The 21,316-nt window shown below is 36.4% G+C and overlaps 1 protein-coding gene across 1 annotated transcript in view; it reads left to right on the top strand.

Annotated features, from left to right (window-relative positions):
* Positions 1 to 21,316, top strand: part of LOC120530308 (histamine H3 receptor) — a 196,242-nt gene that overhangs the window by 106,436 nt on the left and 68,490 nt on the right. Inside the window, exon 2 of the mRNA XM_039754704.1 lies at positions 6,344 to 6,510. Within this exon, the coding sequence (XP_039610638.1) occupies positions 6,344 to 6,510 (167 nt within the window). The remainder of the gene's footprint in view (positions 1 to 6,343; positions 6,511 to 21,316) is intronic.

Here is a 21,316-nt window from a genome sequence, read left to right as displayed (position 1 = left end):
TGGAGAAGTTTAGAGAAGGCCAGAAGGAGTTGCATTGCGTCTTTGTGGACTTGGAGAAAGTATATGACAGGGTGCCTTGAGAGGAGCTGTGGTATTGTCTGAGGAAGTCGGGAGTGGCAGAGAAGTATGTAACAGTTGTACAGGATATGTACGAGGGAAGTGTGACTGTGGTGAGGTCTGCGTTAGGAGTGACGGATACATTCAAGTTGGAGGTGGGATTACATCAGGGATCAGCTCTGAGCCCTTTCTTATTTGCAATGGTGATTAACAGGTTGACAGACGAGATTAGACAGGAGTCCCCGTGGACTATAATGTTTGCTGATGACATTGTGATCTGTAGCGATAGTAGGGAGCAGGTAGAGGAGACCCGGGAGAGTTTGAGATATGCTCTAGAGAGGAGAGGAATGTAGGTCAGTAGGAACAAGACAGAATACATGTGTGTAAATGGGGGGAGGTCAGTGGAATGGTGATGATATAGGGAGTAGAGTTGGCGAAGGTGGATGAGTTTAAATACTTGGGATTAACAGTACAGAGTAATGGGGATTGTGGAAGAGAGGTAAAAAAGATAGTGCTTGCAGGGTGGAATGGGTGGAGAAGAGTGTCAGGAGTAATTTGTGACAGACGGGTATCAGCAAGAGTGAAAGAGAAGGTCTACAGGACAGTAGTGAGACCAGCTATGGAATATGGGCTGGAGACACTGGCACTGACCAGAAAGCAGGAGACAGAGCTGAGATTTGCATTGAGCGTGACAAGGATGAACAGGATTAGAAATTAGTACATTAGTTGGACAGTTGAGAGACAAAGTCAAAGAGGCGAGATTGCGTTGGTTTGGACATGTGCAGAGGAGAGATGCTGGTTATATTGGGAGAGAGATGCTGGGTATATTGGGAGAAGGATGCTAAGGATAGAGCTGCCAGGGAAGAGGAAAAGAGGAAGGCCTATGTGAAGGTTTATGGATGTGGAGAGAGAGGACATGCAGGTGATGGGCATAACAGAACAAGATGCAGAGAACAGAAAGATATGGAAGAAGATGATCCGCTGTGGTGACTCCTACGGGAGCAGTCGAAAGAAGAAGAAGAAGATTAAAAATGACAGTCTGTCATTGCCAAGTAAATGCGTTGCTTTAATCCTCTTTTAGCACCCAATTTTCATGTCAATTTTCTATTAAACTGCATTAAGGCAGAAGTCAAAATTATATTTGCATTGTTGGAGCCTCTTCCAAGCTTTAGGAATAGCCTAAAATGTTATATAGTGTAATAATTAAAATTTCTAAATGAATAAAAAAAGGGAAAAAGTGTGAATATCCGGACCAAGAATAAAATTTTCAAGCTTGTCTAGAGATGGAAGAGGTGCAAATCCAGAGCAATAATAAAAGTAAGATGGAAAAGATTCCGACCTGGCCTGATTTTATGTAATGAGAAATGTTCTGTTGCTTTCAGTTAAATTGGTTATATCTCATACTGAGTTACGGCAAGTTCAGGTACTGTGATCTGAGTGTGAGTAGGAAAAGCAGCACACTGGAGATTTTTGTGAAATGGTAAAAACGGAAGCACAGTACAATTAAAATTAAAATGTGTGATCAAGACTTGATCAAGAAATGTGACCCAGGAAAGTAAGTTACATCATCCTGACTCAGCAACAGAAATGATTAATTCTGTACCAATATTTTAATGATCAATCATTCTAGAGGCTGGTGAAATCAAACAAGGATAAATAAATATTCGTGCAATAAGAAGGTGTAGGTGCTATTTGGCCTCTGGTGTGCATGAGTGCATTTTGCTCTGCGGTTAATTGAGGTACCTGGCTGACTGCACTGCTTACATGTGTGGAGACAAGCTGATCAGTCAGGTGCCTCAATGATGCCATGTAGGGGGTGGCTCTTCGCACCTTTACCCTAGTTAGGGTGCTGTGTATATGAGAAGCCTGCATGGGACAGAAAGTGGAAACAGAAAGATAAAAAAGAAATTAAAGAACAGAGAGAACGTAGGTGAATGGAGAGGATGAGGAAAATGGCAGGAGCTTGAGAGAGCCAAGATGAAAGGAAACAGGTGAACAGGAATGGAGCCCCATAATAGGAGCATTTGCCCGACGCTCAGTAGGGGGCTGAAGGTTGCTCCTGCTGAGAAGCCAGGGACCGGGAGCAACCACAATATTCTAGAGGACTCTGATGGCAGTGGGAGTCAAAGGAAGTGGAGGCTCGGTCGTGCACTGTGGAACGCCAGAGGATTGGCGGTGGGGACGCAGGCAAGATTAGAAGGTTGTCTGTGCCAGTTTTTGAAAGTAACCAGGGATTGTGAGTGTTAAGAGACATTATCCTGCTATGGTGTTTAAACCTCATTTTAAAGATATTTGTTTATTGGATTTTTAACCTCCACAGTCACTAACATTTATGGATTATTTATTAATTAAAGATTTGACTGCACTACACTATTTATTTGGACACTGATTTGTTTTGATGGTTTTTAATAAAAGCACACTGTCACTTGGATGGCATGTGTCCTAATCTGCCTGGCTCTTCTTGGTAACATTGTCAACAGTGCCAGCTTCAAGAGGCTCCCGGCTGCACTGATTGAGTAATTATGCAAGTTGTTTTATGCGAATTGTTATATTTGTGCCTGTGTGGATATTTATTTATGTTTTTGTAACCTTTTTATTGTTTTAATGGTCAATGTTAAACCTCAACTCTTTATGCTATAAATTAGTTTCCCCAAATACTAAGAGCACACAATCAGAGTGATTACTATAGCACACAAAATGTCACGCACAATGCACAGTATTTTGTGTTGTTTTGGACCTTAACAGAGTGCAACTGCTGTGTTCATATCTGCCTAAACAAATCAGACTTTCTGGTCCAAATGAACTAGGTATGATAATACTTAGAAAAAAGATTTAAACATCACCAATAACCCCTTAATCCTCATCCTTTGGGCCACTCGAGGTATCACAACTTTCAGGGATATTTTTGATGACCTAGGGCAGGGGCCAGCAACAAGTTTAAAGCAAAGAGCCATTTTATCCTAAGTGTTTGACCCAAGATTTACAAAGAGCCACAATGGGTAAAGTAGGGGGTTTGAGATTTTTTACAATTTGTTAATGAAATATGGGTATATAAGTATTTAACACAAAAACAAAACTTCAAGTACTTATAGGAAATAAAGAAAAACAATTTAATGAGACTTCTGATACTGCATTTCCACAGAGTTGTTTCATGTTCGGTGAGAAATTGGAAGTCTTAAATTTTAAACAGGATCACATGCTTACATCATCAAGCTGACTTCTTAGCTTGCATTTGGTGTCATTCATGTTGGAGAACGTCTGGTCAAAATAATAAGTGGGCCCAAAAATCATCAAAATTCTAAACACTTCTATTTTGAGTTGACAATAATAGTCTGGAAGACTGTTCCACATTTTGAAAATCAGTTAGTCATCCTTTCAACAGTAGTTGGAAAGATCTGTTCATTTGTAATTCATGGCTAAAGTCGCCTTTTCTCTTTGGAGGTTTTCTAGTTTCACTTGTAACGATGTCAATTTTGAAGACTTTGCTTTTAATCTGTTAGTTGCAGTTCTAACTGAGGTCTGTCAACAGTTGGAAACAGTGAAAAATTGATTTGGTTGACAGGAATGAAAGAGTGGACTTTTCATTTCTGAAATTTTTGAAGCAATTAGTAAATGTATCATGCATTAAAGTTAAAGTTTCGAAGTTTCGAAATTAAACAGATTTCCACTTTTCAGGTCTTCTGCAAACAACAGCAGTTTTGTTTGAAGAGGGTAACAAAGCCTTTATTTGTACCCATCGTTATTGGTTACTCATTTGTAGCGATAGATATCAATTTATTGATGTCAATTTCCCTAACAGTTGAAAATTCCAAAATTGCTGCAGAGATATCTTCACCTCACGCTTGTCATTTAAGAGGTATCAAAGCCAGTAATTCTTCATGGAGATCTTTATTGGAAACATACCCTCCCAGAAGGGTAATTTGTGCATTTCCTTCATGGCATGACTCGTGCCAAAGAAAATACAGATGCCAATTTTATTTCATTAATCCAATGATCTGTCACATTCTTACCCATCTTAATGATTCTGTCATGACCAGTATTTTGCAGATAGTGGAGTGTCTTCTTTATTTTTGTAGTCAGAGTAGAGATGTTTGTCCAAATTTAAAAAGCACTTTTTGACATATTCTCCATCTGTGAAAGGATTTCTATGCTTGGCAGTCTAACGAGAAACAGCAAACTTGTTGATTGTTGTATATATTGTTTTAATTCTTTTCCAGCTTTTTATTTCTTATCTGAATGAATATTTTTTTTTTGCAAATGCATCACACTTTGTTAAAATGTGAAATTCAAGATTAGATTTTCTGTAACTGATTATTCGGACACATAACAGCACAAAGGTGGTAATATTATAACATTATTCAATTCTGTACTGATATTCTTCACCTTCACCCATTTCTTGATTAAAGTTCATCCAGCTCTGCATTTTCTGCCCTTCACTTTCCACTTAACTATTTAAACTGTGTTGATTGAGCAGTGCAAAGTGTACTCACCTCTCTAAACTCAGCTGGCTATACTGTAATATGTAAATAGAGTAAAATATAATAATGTTTACGAAAACTTTTTAAGGCATGGTGAAATTTTACCACAAAAATTATATGAAAGAATTAGGAATCCCAATAAACGTTGAAGCGTATATACAGTCTATGGTACTGAAGAATACTCTGGAGAGCATATGATTTGACCAAAGACGTAATCTTGTCAAACAGAACGACTTTGAGGAAGATGTAGAAGATGAAGTTAAGAGGTTTAACGCAACAGAGGTGCGAAACAGACCACCTGATTCACATAGCTAAAGAAATATCTAAATGAAAAATAATGGCATTAACCCATCAATATATTATTTATCTTTATGAAAGTGTTATTAAATAATGTGCTGACATGAAAATGTGAATGCATCTGTTGTTCTGGGATGTGCCACAGCCATGCAGTAGAACAGCCGCAGGTCGCCGACCCCTGACCTAGGACAGCATGCATTCCAGTCTCTGTGGTCCAGTTTCATTATTTCTACCTTTACCTTATTTGTAAATCTTCAAGTTAGATCTGTCCTTCATGTTTGTAATGTTTCCTTATCTTCCCAACCCCCTTTATATCCTGTCTTTCACTTTTTCCAAGTTCATTATCTCTCTCCTCAAAGCCAGTGGTAACAATGTGTGCACTTTTGTGTGTGGTATCATACATACTCTTCATTACTCATCCAATTTCTTTGGCATTGTGATCCCCCTCCTATACCTCCTCTTTCCTGGTGATTGATTTTCAGGAACATTTGGGCCTCCTCCAGAAACCCCAATCTGCAAACATTCAAGTTTTTTTTATCACCTTTGTCTTACAGCTACACAGTCATTTTGCCATGAGTCTAGTCTTCTGTTTCCATTTTTTTTCAGCTGCCCTCTCTATCAACATCCCCTTTCATTCTAAAATCTTACTTAGTTGGAACTTCATTCGCTATATTTTTCTCTTCTGCAGCAGACATTATTCTCTGTTAACACAACTGGTTTCAAATTGGCTCTACCCTTTATGGGAAATCAGTAGATGCTCCTTCTTTTCATCACTGGAAGACATCTCTGTTCAGATTTACTCATATTAAACAGTCTGCGGCAACAAATAATGGATTCTCCAGCCCTAACATTGCTAAATGACAGTTTATGGTTTAGTTCGCACTTGAATGAATGTTCTGTGATATTCATTGCCACTCTGCTTGTTAATCTACTTATTTCTTTAGGTTCTGGACCTCTCTCCATGGTGTTCAGGCAATGCTGGCAAATATATTTGCTGTTTAAATTGTTCAAGGCTGTCTTAAGAGTGAGTGGCGTGACAACTGTGATTTGGATGCTTGGTTTTTCATGTCCAGCTCCAGTTCTTATTTTTATTGTTAGTTTTTACTTTTTTTGTTGACAATTTTATCTATATGTTAATGAATATTTATTTCTTTGAGTTCCATATGCGTTTTTCTTGAACTTGAGTAAAAACATGATCACAAAAAAGAATTGGCCACACATGAAATGTGATGGGCTTTGATACAGGTAGAATCATTTTAGTAGATTCTCTGTCTGTAGAGGAAAAATGATTGTATTTTTTAATTCTAAATGTTAAAATAAACAGCCACACAAACAGAAAAATATGTATTATGTTCTATGATTTCTGAGATTAAAAATATTGCTTTTGCTTGTAGGGTACTATGTCTGTTTAAGACCAATAGCAATAAAGCATCCTAATTTTCCTAGTGTAAATCAAGATTGCTTATAGCATTCACAGATGTTAGTGATTTTTCTGTCTTTCCCTGTTTTAGGTGCCTTCTGTATTCCTGTGTACATCCCCTATATTTTAACAGGCAGATGGATGTTTGGAAGGGGTCTGTGCAAACTGTGGCTGGTTGTGGATTACCTCCTGTGTACTGCATCAGTCTTCAACATTGTTCTTATTAGCTATGATCGTTTCCTCTCTGTAACTAGAGCTGTAAGTCTGATGTTTAATTTTTTTTAAGACTGTCAGTCATGTTATTCAGGTTATTATCTGAAAATTGCATTCAGATTTAACATGCTCAGTTCATATTTTACAACAAATTCCAAGATTGCACAATAAACATACTGAAGAATATTAATATATTATAAATAAGTATATTTTAAAATTTTGTTTTCAATATTTTAGTTATGGCAAAGTACTTTTTGCAGTGTCATATGCCTAATACATATAAAACAAAAGGAGAATACCTAAGAACTCCTTTTGTGAGCAACTTGCTGTGCATTTTATCAGTAGCATATTAATCCTGCTAGTTCTTCTGTCTTTATTGGAGTAGTATGCTCACAGAGTGTGTTAACTTTAAAGTATTCTAACTACAGAATTGCCCGAGTATGGCTCACAGCTAATAAAAAAAAAAAAAATAATACTCAGCTCTATGTACTGTACTTGTATTGCTAGCAACAGTTCTATCAAGAATCTTAAATTGTATATAAATACAAAGTTCCAATAAATCTCATGAGTCAGCCACTAATTAGCATAGCATACAATGGCAGCACAGTGGTATGAGTATGTCATTTATGCTTTGTGCAGCAGCCAGTCAGCGAATCAGCAATATCTCCTGCTATTTTGCCAACTATTAATCAGTCATACATTAATTTCCATGTGCATTAGTGTAAGACATTTAGTACAGGCTTTTCAATGTGTGAAATTTTCACACTGTACATTCTTTTCTTTGTTTATTCTGTTGTACTGTAATAGCATTTTAATTTTTTTGAACTGATTGATCTTATATTTGTTCTTTACTTTGTTATTTATTTTGATAAAAAAATTTTTGAGTGTGCACCTTATCCCAGGTATACTACATTTTTGGATTGCAATGGTGGAATTACATAATTTAATAATAAACCAATTTTGTAATGTAATGACTGACTAGAAACTAATGTTGAATTCACATTAAAATATATGTGAAAAACCTTGAAATATTGCTTGCAGCATAATTTAATTCATTTTATTTTTGTATATCACTCTTTTTTGACTTTTTCCTTTGAGTGCTATACCATGTTTATGGGTAATTTATAATTGCAAACATTATGTATAAAGAACCTGATAGTGTAAATGAAACCTAATGCTTTGTATATTGTATGTAAATATGAGGGCTTATATACTGTACATCCTACAGTACCCTGTTCAGGATTAAACGGGCATAGAAGTTGGCCTTTTATGAATTGGCACATACATCCTATATTTTATGTTTTTTCTGAATCCCATTTTTTCTATTAGCATTTTACAAAAAGCCAAAAATGATCCTGATATCATTTAAGACAACACAGAAACTGATTCTGGACAGGACTGCAGTCTGTCGTAGAGCACACTTTAGTAAATGTGCACTCAGACAGTATGGAGAGCCAGTTTACAGTTACCTGCTAGTCTAACACAGCCTTAAATATACAAAGTCAGAATAAATAAACAACAGTTAAACCATTCTTTCATATCAGCAAAATGTTCTGTTTCCATCTTTACATTTGTATAAACTAGAGTGAGACATAAACATTCAATTTACATGATTAATCAGCACATAGTTCTCTATTTTTTAATCAGTCCTCATTAGCTTTTGTAATTAAAGTATGTACTAGGAGTTACTGTGTTATTAGTGCATTTCAATTACACAATTTTTAATCAGTTTATCTTTTCATAGTTTTGTACACTAAAAATTGCTAATTGGAAAAGGAAAAAATGCATATGGTGGTTAGCAAGGTACCTATCCTTCTGCCTTACAATAGGTGAAGTATTAATGTGTTTATAAATGTTAACTAGGAAACATTTGTGCATCTTTCACATGTATGTAGTAATTTAAATGTTCTTTTTGGAGGTTGCATTAATATAGTGTTTAGTACACTGCGAAGCGAATAACCATTTGTTCATTCATAAATATATTAAAATATTCATTCATTTTTGCAATTATTCACTGAACAATGTAGGATCATAAGGATTAGAGGTCTGCTCTGCCAGCTTTGGACACAAGGGTACGCGGTAGAATGTAAGAGTTAAGCGGGTGACAGATCATCAAATGGCACACTCATGTACAGACCTTCACACCTCTCAGTTAAAAGCTGTAATTCCTTACAAGTCACACATTCATGGAAAGATCCATCAACTGGATTAGATACACAGAAGGAAAAAGTATGTTTGTTAAATTCATGGCAATCAGATGTAGCAGAATCAGTTACCTTTCTACTGCAGCATGCCTGGTTTATACATAGTATTCAGGACAAAACTTAAACGTACCTGAATTTAGTTTAATTTGTGTTGTACAATAGAGGCTGATGATAGCTGTGACAATTATAGAACCTGTAATAAAAATTGTAGGCTTGGTGATTATACTTTATTCTTATTACTTTATATTTAACAAAACAAATGTTTGATGATTTTGAATCTTTCCCTGGAACTGTTATTACAGAATGGAATGATCCCCATGAGGCACTGGAAAAGGTTAAAAATAAAATAATTTAAGAAAAGACGGTGTCCTTGTGGAGTCTCTGTCTACTCTGTAATTATCCAAAAGAAGGCACAGGCATCAAAAGTGGTATGACTGTGTACACCTCCCTTGTCTGTTTTTAAATAAATAGGGAAAACAAAGTACAAACCAACAAAATAACAAGAAACTTGATTCCTTTCTGGGCCTCAATAAGCTTAAACTTCAGTCTGTCTAGTGGGATATTTCATCCCCTTGCCCATCTCCAAAATATTTCTGCAGAATTACTTCCAAGAACTCCCTACTCACCTGCCATTTTCAGATATTTTCTGTCTCTCCTATGACCTGGCCACATTCGCTTTCAGTAGGGAATCGTCACACCACCTCTCATGTTGTCCATGAAACGTCCTACATGATTTTCTGACATGAGAATGCTTTAACTTCTATTCCAAAGTACATTTCAACTAGCCTTCAAAATAGCTATTACTATTATTGAAAATTTCTTTGAAAATGATAGCCATAATTTCTCTTATCAGTTTGACTAACTAAATGTCAATGCAACCTACATTTTCAGAAGATTTATCTTAAAGTGCATTCAGATAAGGTTTTTCACACAAGATAAAAACCATATTGAATGAATCTTAAAGGTTGAAACCACTAGGGGGCACAACTGGGTCCCAAACCACAGACACAGCAATACCCAACACAATTCCAGGTTCAAATAAAAGATTTTATTTAACAAATCACCTTCTTTCCAATAGTACCAGCAAAAATACACCGTTCACAATGTCTTCTTCCAAAATAGTGTTGCACACTACCTACTGACTTTAACTCAATTTAAGTGAAGCAGTTTGCTTTATTTTGAAGTCAACCTGGGAACTGCTTCTGGTCACCTGCCAAAGTCATCCAGAGCACTTTCAGGACGTACGGAAACCCCCACCGGAAGTGCCCTCTGATGGTCCTGAAACACCCTGACAGGATTGCATTTCCAGACTCCAATTTCCAAGCCACCCCATGGGTGGCCTAATCAGGTTCAGCACTGAGGAACACTTCCACCTGTGGGGGGAACGAGCTGCTCAAGGTAAACCCGTTTCTCCTCCTGGGCATGTATGAAACCCTCCTTTATCGTGGCCAGGATGCCTTCCTTCCTGGCACCCATAGGTAAAAATAATGAATAGTTCTTTACTATACATTTTTAAAAAAGCAAAACCCAAGGTGCAATTGTCAGTATACACACTGGAAATATTCAGATTGTAAACATCAGTCTCAGATGCCAACTGGCATACATTGAAATTGCAGCAACACAAAATTAAGCTTTTTATTATAAGAGGATTATTTTTTGAGAATAATGCTGTCCACGAACTCAAATAGGCAATTGTACAACAACCAAACTTATCACTTAATGTTTAAGATATCTTCTTCTTAAAGATATTCTGCTGAAGTGAACATGGTAGTGCCCTACTTTGCTTAGTGCTGTATAATTTGACACTCTGACTTCTCACTTCCAAGTGAATATTGTTTAACACATTAATTGGATTTTGCTTTATTTGTCTATCCTTGATTAGTTTTTACAAAATAAGAAAAACAGTTTTTTGAAGAAATGTTGATTGTAGCAATCAAATTACCTGATATACACTTTTCATAATCACTCAAATGTGCTCTTCAACAGAGGAGATGGTAAGATTGTTTATGGTCAAATAGTTTGATGAAATTACTCTGCAGTTTCAAGCTCTGCTGTTTTCAACAACTTAATAAATAAAACTATAGTTAAACTGAATTTGAGAAATGGTATATATACAGATACCTCAGCTTCCAATTACTGGAGCACTTGCAGAAAAAGGGATGTGCAGTGACAGAATTTTGGCTTTTTGCAGGTATGCATATCAGTATATTTGTGATGGAGCAGTATTGAAAATACTGTTTTCATTTTGTACCTGAAACAATATTTCAGACGTTTTTGATTTACATCTAACATAAGTCACATTCTAGGGGAGAAGCTTGTTAAGATTTGCTACTCTGCTGTAGTACTAGGATGTTGTACCATGTTAGTCATTATGGATGCAATGAGAAGTCAAGCAGAATGACACCTTTTATTGGTTAACTAAAAAGATTACAACATGTAAACTTTTGAGGTAACTCAGGCCCCTTCTTCAGGCAAGATGTAATTATCTGAGTTGACTCGAAAGCTTGGGTATTGTAATCTTTTCAGTTAGCCAATAAAAGGTGTCATTTTGCTTGACTTCTCACTACTGTAAAAATCAAGAGTTAATTCCAAGTGTAGAAATAAATGTACTTGCAAAATTCAGAGATCATTATACATTATGTTTAAAGGTATTTTGTGAGATCATATATACAAAAAAACTGTTTAATTTTAATAATACAGATAGACCAACTTGGAAAACCTTTGAGGTATGGAGACAGTTTAATAGCAGATAGCAGGGTAGATTTAAAAATATATTACACATGTGGCAATTTAAGATAATCACTCAGTGGATGAGTAGGAAAGTAATTGTCTGTAGTCAGTCAGTCAGTCATTTTCCAATCTATCTCGTAACACAGGGTCACGGAGGTCTGCTGGAGCCAATCCCAGCCAGAACAGGGCGCAAGGCAGGAACAAAGCCCGGGCAGGGCACCAGCCCACTGCAGGGCACACACACACACACGCACATCAAGCACACACTAGGGATAATTTAGGATCGCCAATGCACCTAACCTGCATGTCTTTAGACTGTTGGAGGAAACCCACGCAGACACGGGGCGAACATGCAAACTCCACACCGTGAGGACCCGGGAAGCAAACCCAGGACTTCTTACTGCGAGGAAGCAGTGCTACCACTGTGCCACCGTGCTGCCTTGTCTGTAGTTGTTTTGTTAATTAAAAAAGTTGTTATTTGAAATTTGCATGTTTATTTATTGTTTCTATGTTTAATTATTGCCTTATTATTTATACTTTTTAAATAACCTGCTGAGCATTATGCTCATTTGAGTAAGAGGTTGAGAAATAAAAGCAGTTGTGTTAAACATTCTAAGCAAATATTTCTTGTCATATGGCTTCAGAGCACAGTAGAGCTGTTCTTAGAAAGGATATCAGAATTGTCAAAATGCAGTTAGAGGGCAATTTTAAGAAAAATGTAAAAGTGCCTCAAGAGATTCTTTCAATATTTTAGCAGTAAGAGAATTGTCAAGGAGGAAATCAAGTATATTAGGGACAGTAAATTGTAAAAAGAAATATTTGGAATAGGAAGTTGAAAACCTCCAAGCAGCTCCAAGGAATATTAATGAAATAATAAAAGATATAGAGATTACAGAGAAAAAGTGCTGCAATCAAATTGTTAGGGCCAGTGAATATTTTAGCAATAGCAATGAAGGAAACTAGTTATTACATAAATACATTTATGTACTGTATATGATGTATATTTTTCAAAAATACTACTTACTAGTGAAATGTTAAAAGGTTAGAAGGAAGTCAACATTGGCAAATTGTATAAAAAGATGTAACTCTAGTACTGTGTATATAGAAATGTTAATTTAGTGTGCATCACAATGAAAGCAATTATTAAATAGAAGATCAAACAAAATGTTAACTTCAGGTGTTTTATTAAACACAATTTTCACTGATATCCTAGAATTCTATGAGGAAATAACAAAACTATTTCATCAGATGAATCCTAAAATGTCTTGAATTTCAAACAGCTTTTCATAGTGTAAAGCATGAGAAAGAAGAATTGTGGATATCCAAGAATCAGATGAATCATGACAGATGGACTTTTCATTGTGTACATCCAGATGTTGTGCAGGAACTATTAAAAATGCCCATAAAACGTTGGGATTTATACCATACTGTGTTTGGTTCCCATTAAAGGAGGTTATTATTAAAACACTTGTGAGGCCGCATCTACAACATTGTGTGCAGATTTTATATGTATATTACCAAAAAAGTTCTAAAAGTGTTAGTGAAAGTCCAGAGTCAAGCTTCTAGATTTTTTTCTGGAACTATGGGATTTGAGCCATGAAGGAAGATTGAAGGAGCTAAATCTTTTATTCAAACAGAGATTAAGAAGCAACATGATGGAAGTGTTTAAAGTGATGGTAGAAATTAGAGGGCTGGATGCCAGCTGTTATTTTAAAATGAGTTTTCAGTGATAATATGGTGGCACAGATAGAAGCTGATTAAAAGTAAATTATGCATAAACATTTGAAAGTTTTTTTCATCACCTAGAAAACCATAGATACATGGATTAAGTTAGCAAGTAGTTTAGTCGAAAAAAGAACCGTGGAGATATTGAATTCTCCAGTTGATGGTATTTTACCAACATTAGGGAACAGGGATTGATAAGCTACGCACATTGAGTTGAATGGTATTTTCTCTCCAAAAGTGTTATTATACACTCACTGGCCACTTTATTAGGTACACCAATTCAACTGCTTGTTAACACAAAGTGTCTAATCAGAAAATCACATGGCAGCAACCTAAAGCATTTAGGCATAGAGACACTGTCAAGACAGCCTGGTGAAATTCAAACTGAGCATCAGAATGGGGAAGAAAGGTGATTTAAGTGCCTTTGAAAGTGGCATAGTTGTTGGTGCTAGACAGGCTGGTCTGAGTATTTCAGAAACTGCTAATCTGCTAGATTGATTATATTGTGATAGATTGCTAGATTAATCTGCTAATTTGCACACGCAACCATCTTTAGGGTTTGCAGAGACTTATCTGAGAAAGGGAAAATATCCAGTGAGTGGCAATACTCTGGGTGAAAATGACTTGTTGATGCCAGAGGTCAAAGAAGAATAGCCAGAATGGTTTGAACTGATAGAAAGGTAACAGTAATTCAAATACTCACTTGTTACAACCGAGGTATGCAGAAGAGCATCTCTGAATGCACAACATGTTGAACATTGAAGCAGATGGTCTACAGCAAACACTGAGGCTACAATTCACACAGGCTTACCAAAATTGGACAACAGAAGATTGGAAAAACATTGCTTGGTCTGACTAGTTTAAATTTCTGCTGTGCCATTCGGATGGTAGGGTCAGAATTTGGCATCAACAACGTGAAAGCATGAATCCACCCTGCCTTGTTTCAAAGGCTCAGGCTGGTGATGGTGGTGTAATAGCGTGAGGGATATCCATCCAGTAGAGCACATTCGGGATGTGTTGGAATGGGAGATTCGCATAATGGATGTACAGCCAACAAATCTACAGCAAATGCGTGATAGTATTATATCAATATGGACCAAAATTCCTGAGGAATGTTTCCAGCACCTTCTTGAATCAGTGCTATGCATAATTACAGCAGTTGTGAAGGCAAAATGGGATCCAACCAAGTGCTAGCAAGGAGTACCTAATAAAGTTGCTGGTGAATGTATTTTACAATAATAAAATATGCAGCCAGTTACATATTGATAGCCATTTTCAAAATGTGACTTCAATAAAATTTACTCAAAGAATAAAAAAAATGTTTTACTACTAGCTCCAAGTAATTTCACTGAAATTATAGTCTTCAGCACCCTAGCTTTGGAGTCCTTTTCAATAGGGTTAAAAAGCTCATTCACTAACTCATATTACTTGATAGCATAACATACTTGTATATGATTATTCCCTTCTTAGTAAATGCATACAATTTCCACATAATGTTCCATTAGTCACCTTTCATTTCATTCTCTTTTTTTTCACCTGCTGAACCTTGCGAATTTGCATGGCATCTGCATCTGTCCATGAGGCAGCATTGCATTTTTCTGTTTATTATTATAAGGATACATTAAAATAAGTATGGCAAAGAACACCTGAATATACAGTAAGAAATATCAAATTCAGCTTCAATGCTATCTCCAACTTTACTGGAGAGCTATGAAATTGGATAATCCATAATGTAATTTTGCATTGAAAGATATTGTAGGATCTAAAGGGTTAGCAGTGGCAAAGCATAATTACTTAATGAAAACATTAATACATTCTTGTAAGAGTCTAAAAGATGCTCTGGAAAGTCCCTTGAACAGAAAATTGGATTTTTTTTCTATTTTTCAATAGAATAGGACATCCTTTTTCGTATCATAGTAGGTGGATTTGGAGATTTTCCTCTTAAATGTGTAGGGAACTGTAAGATATCAGAAGGGATTTTTCACAACTTAATATTAGTCTGTTTAGTAATGCTGCTGTAGGTGTATTAGGAGTCATCTCTGACAGGTAGAGAAAGACTTTTTCCCTGTACAGTGTACATGGGAGACATTCCAAAAACGTGTGGCTATGTCAGGTATGTGCCTAATGACATCACCCGCAATTGTGATCTTGACCTGAGTCTAGGCAATTATTTTTAGTATACACCATATGGTATATACAGTAGTTGAGAATTGTATATTAGCACTGGCTAATGTTCATTTGTTTCCCAAAATTCTGATTGAATATCCCTTCCTGAAATCTTTCTCAAGTCATGTAAGGGGATTTTTTTTTTAAAGTGGATGGACATTACCCTCAAAGTGTCTTGCATAAAGCCACCATAATTTTTAATTGAGAATTACATTGCTTTTTGATCCACATGTTCGTTTTTGGAAATAGATGAATCGCTTTTTCCAGGATTTTGACCATGAGTTATATACACTTATGCCCGCTATTCTAGCAAGTGACTGGTAAACTCCCACTGCCTGTACCTAGGGCCGTCTTACCAGCAACATAGGGCCTCAGGCAAAGTAGTGTGCTGGTGACCCTGTTTTGACAGCAAAACAGAAACACACATTGCCTTCAGAAACATCATGGACCCTATACTTCTGGGGCCCCTGGCCAGTGCCATTTATGTATATAATAAAAACATACAGCACATTTGATTCAAGTCTGTTAACACCCAGTGTACATTTTTGCTAACTGTAAAAGATATCGCTGAAGGGACATAAGCAGACACACAAATGCCGGTGAATAATGTCTTCTTGGTATTTCGTTGTCACTTGAATTTTTTATTCAGTTTTATTCTTTAATAAAAGCACACTTGTTTTGTTATACCTTTGCAAAGTGTTTATTTTATATTCCAGTACCACAATCATTCTCGGCTTCTCTCGCGCATGCACACACACATCCATGCATGAAAATATCATTATTTGGAAGCACTCTGTGATTTGAACAAGTTTATTTTTTTTTTTTCAATCTTGACCATACTCCGCGTTATGGTGCATGGTACTGAGAATACATACAAGACTTCTTTTTGAGTGCATACACTGTAGCATGGCACTGCCAGATCTAAACACTAGCGTGGAGAGTTGCTTGCGTACTGATGTGACTTTAGCTGCAGGTGGAAGTCCCACTTTATCTATGGTGTCAAGCAGATTTGTGTTGCAGTGCAGCAGTCTATTAGCCAGCGACAGCAACATGAAGAAGTTGTCTGGTGTTATGGTTCTACATTTGTACAGAAACAGCTCCATAAGCTTTATGTCCATAGTCTCAGAAAGTCCAGGATCTTTTCCTAAATAAGGAGTGGCACTGCACATGTACTTTGCCACCAAATCTGCCGCAATCCAAAATTTAATGTGAAATTTGTCAGGCTTGGTTGAGATGTATTTCAAGAAAGGACAACGGACCTGGTTTGGAAACAGTTGTTCATCAACAGTTATATATTGCTCTGGGTTGTAACTCAAAACACAGTTCTCAACAGATGTCGGAGGTCGCAGCAAATCTGTTGTTTTTCACACTTTCTATACGAGCGCCTTAGTTGCCAAAGCACAAATGCCGCATGATAGTCTGATAGAGGTCATCGTATCTTTGATTGGCAGTACAATAAATAGTTCTAAGTAGACAAGAACCACAGCATCAACTGTGGTCATTGCTGCTCTTGTAAAAAAAATGGAGATAAACACCATCAACTTAGAGAGGGAGAGGTGAGTACACTGTACCATGTCTTTATTTGAAAACTAGCAGTGTTAGATTGAGGGGAGCGGTGGCGTGAACGTGACTGAGAGAATAAAGCTGAATACAAAAACGCTAACTTTTACAAGTAGTAAAAATTTACAATCGGTGTTTCAGACTGAAGTAAAATGTATGTTTTTATTATACAATATGTTGCAAAGGCACTATATAGGCGCCGACCCGACAGACTGACACCGGAGGCACGTGAAAATGAAAATGAAAATAAAAATAAAAGATATATTTGTCATGTTCTTCAGCAATGGGGCACATCTTCCCAGTGTCCCACAGGCCCTACACAGTCCCAAAAACACCAAAAGAAAAACACCCAAAAACACACTCTTCTTTCTCCTACACTCCTCCCAGGCAGCTTTGTCCTCCTCCTCCTCCTCCTCTTGACTCTGGCACCCAGAGTAGTGGCTGCAGGCTCCGTTTATAGCCCTCCCAGAAGTGCTCCAGGTGGCAATTGGCCTAATTAGGCTGCACTTCCAGGTGTGGCTGTATTCCAGCCCTCACGGGCTCGTTAAGCCGTGCAGCTCCTCAATAGGTGGCCATGGAGCCCAACAGGTCTGAGCCCTGAAGTCCCACACTAGCGCCCCGATGTAATCCAGGAGGGCTGCCACCACATGTTCCAGGGGACGTAGTGTGCATCCCATGGCTGCTCCTCCGGTCCCAGTGTCAAAGGGTAGCCCTGGCCATCCGCCCCAAATAGTAAAAGTAATAATAGCAGCTCACTACTCAAAATGGGCAGAATCTGGGTTTGAGCCTGCAACCTCTTGATTATGAGGAATCTGTTCTTACCTCTGCACCAGATGAGTAGACATACCATATTTGTGTAGTTTGATATTTGTTCTTGGGTTTTTACTAATTGACAGCACCATGCAGATTGAATAATTTCTTTTTCTTTAGTTATTTTCTTGAATAAGAATGCATTTGTTTTGTTCTACCTTTTATGAAAGTGTTTATTTGATATTTGAACTTCAATCTTCTCACATTATACACTTCACATCAGCATTTTGTCATTATTGCAATAAGATGAAAACTTTTCTGGTTTAGTTATGTGTTCATAACAGAACAAGATGCAGAGTATGGAAAGATATGGAAGAAGATGATCTGCTGTGGCAACCCCTAACGAGAGCAGCCGAAAGAAGAAGAAAAAGAAGTTATGTGTTCAATATTTCTTGCCTCACATTTCATGTCACCCTACATTTACACAGATAGTTGTAGACATGGAACACACATGAAATTTATGTGTTCCAAATAACGATACATTATTTACCCTATACAACTCAAGGCACCCCACCCACCCAGATAAACACACTTGAGCTTGGAGAAGCTCAGCTGAGGGGGATGGGATAGCAGGCTGCTTGCTGCTTGTGCTGATTGACAAATTTGCAAGACAAAGATGCTGATGAGGAGGTGCGAAGAAATTTAAGGTGGCCAGGCATTACGACTTTTTTTGTGGGCTTCAGGGATCCTTGTGTTAAAGCATCATAGTATTTAAAACAGTAAGGTATGTTAATATTTATGGGGAACAAAGTAGGACTCAGACTAAATTAAAAGTGAGCTGAAAGATTAGACAAAAATGAGTTTAAAATATACTTGAAATGTAAGGTTAAACTAAGAAGAATCAAGCATTTTTAGTCTGGCAATAACAATACAAGATGCAGTACAGTTTTATTGGGTATTTACAGTATTCAGAATTTGTATTAGGAATTTAGCTGAGTTGAAACCCATGTACAGATATGTTTTATCAATGTACTTAAGTGAAGCACAAGTGTCAACAAGTTACTGTAAGTGACACAGGGTAACTCAGAGCATCCTACAATATGCTAACTGACTGTGAAACTAAATCAAGAGTTCAAAAATAAACAGAGTATAATTCACCATTACTGTTTGAGGTGTTTCTAATAACACTGCATAAAAATTCTTAAATATTCCAAATAGGTAGTTCATTCAGAAAAGAAATTTAGAAAATAATGGCTCATAAGTAAATAAGCACAACAATTATGAAGAGATTGAATATGTCATGGGAGAACATACTCATTGTAGCCTTTCTGCTGAATTTTGCCTCCATTTACTTTATATTCTCCATTCTGATTTCAGTTGCCCTCCTAACCAAATTAGCCCCCACTGTCAATATACCTTTAGGATATATTGATTTGCATACTAATCAGGAGTGTTCAGCACATTTACAATAATAACAGATTGTTGTATTCAACAGGCTGCCTCCGTTCAGTTGATCAGGGAAATGTATTTGAATGTTCTCTGTAAGCCATAAGGGGTAGTTATGTATTATATATGTCAAAAAACAAATGTATTAGAGGATTTCACCCAGCCAAGTAAATATATGAACAGCACACAGTAAGGTAAGCAGAAGGCAATGGAAGGATAGCAAATAAGAACAAATAAATGAGATAGACTGAGAAGAAGATTCAAGAGACAATATACTAGATGATTAGGAAAAACAAAGAAAGGAAAGCAGAATGTTTTCTGGCATTTACAACGTGAGATTGAAAAAAAACTGATGGGAATGAATGTAAAATAATGATAAAGTCTTCAAGGAAGGGAAAAACACAGAGATGGTGAAAACATGTAAATAAATGCCCATTTTAGAAGTTGTTGTAGTAAGTATTAAAACTATACTGTGCCAAATTTCTCTAGTTCTGTCAAAATTCTATTTAAGCACATGTATAATTTTGGTACAGAAGAATGGAACAGAAAGAGAATGAGCAACAGGCAATAAATTGTGTTGAAGTATTGAATGCCAGTTACTGAATTTTTAGATGTATTCAGTTTTTCTAGATAATATGCATTTCATCTTGTCAGACTTTTAAATGTTTATATTAACTGATAATACCACTTCATTGCGTATTGTATGCTGTGAGTATTTAAACAATTCTTTTGCCTTTATGACTAACCTTATAAGAAGTACTGAATAGTTAGAATTGCCAAGTAACAGCAACTGGGAGCATAACCAAGGTCCAATTTGTAATTGGTGGACATGTCAGAAAGCTAATTATTTGTAAGTGAGGTCTAAGAATGGCTGATGGTTAAAGATGTGGAAGTGGTCATGAACTCAGTAAGTGGTATGTGCAGCAGGAGAACAATTAGCATTGCATTCAGCATTGGTTAAAAAAGCAAAAGTGTCACTAATGGATGTTCACTTTATCTCAAAAGCAAAAGATGATTTTTGTATAAAAGGTGGATTTCATATCATTTGAGCAATTATCTGGTTTGCTTCTATATCTAATTTATTAGAATCTGACGGTGGTATTGTTTCAGTACACAGCTACTAGATGATTTTTGCAGCATTACAGACGTTAAATGTTCAGCCTATTCCATTCTTCTCATTCAGTCATACTAGGTACATTTTACACTTCAATACTAGTCTTCTCTAATGGAGTAAGTTTGGTGAAGGGTGTATAAATCAGACTTGGAAAAAAACAAAAAATGCAGAGTCTCAATGAGTTTAAATTTGCATTTGCATCTCAGTAAGCAGTAATATGGAGTTACTGTATGTATTATATATTCCAAAATGCTAATGTATTAGAGAACTTCACCCAACCAAGTAAATATTTTTATGAACAGCCTTAATGTAACAAAAAAGGGTAATATATAACGTTCATGGCACAAAACAAATTTTAAGAGAAAAGCCTAGTGTTGTCTATTCTGACAGCCAGGCCAGGTAACTAGTTGAAACAAAAACAGCCGAAGAAGGAGACTTTGCAGGCATCAATGAGATTCAATGTTTATTCTTATGGTTTAGTATTTTTTGTGCTATTTTGTTCTCTGTTCTAACCATGTGAGACTCAAATAATTTTCATGTTGAATAATATGCTTTTTTGTTTCCATGTTAGGTCTGAGGGGTACAAAACAGAAAATAAAATGTATTTTTATGCTTAATTGTGTGCATTTATATTTTCATTCTGATTTGTAATGCATTAATTAGTGGGGTTCTACAGACATAGCATAATAAGGAAATGTCAAAAAGTTGAAAAACCTGCTAAAAATGTTTGTGTACTGCATATGTGTCTCAGTGATCCATTTCAATCAAAGAATAAACATTCTCTTTCAATGCATTGTTTTTATTCTACACTTCATCTGTATTATGAAAATTTTTGAAGGCATTTATTTTCTTTGCCATCTGTTCTGAATGCTAAATCGCTCATCACTTTAAATTTCAGGTACTTCATCAATTTTACAGCTCTACTTTTAGACTACAGTGCATCCGGAAAGTATTCACAGCGTATCACTTTTTCCACATTTTGTTATGTTACAGCCTTATTCCAAAATGGATTAAATTCATTTTGTTCCTCAGAATTCTACACACAACACCCCATAATGACAATGTGAAAAAAGTTTACTTGAGGTATTTGCAAATTTATTAAAAATAAATAAATTGAGAAACACATGTACATAAGTATTCACAGCCTTTGCCATGA

Source organism: Polypterus senegalus, chromosome 5 (genome assembly GCF_016835505.1).
Source record: "Polypterus senegalus isolate Bchr_013 chromosome 5, ASM1683550v1, whole genome shotgun sequence".
NCBI lineage: Eukaryota > Metazoa > Chordata > Cladistia > Polypteriformes > Polypteridae > Polypterus > Polypterus senegalus.
Note: the sequence above shows the minus strand (reverse complement) of the source record. Positions and strands in the feature narration are given on the sequence as shown.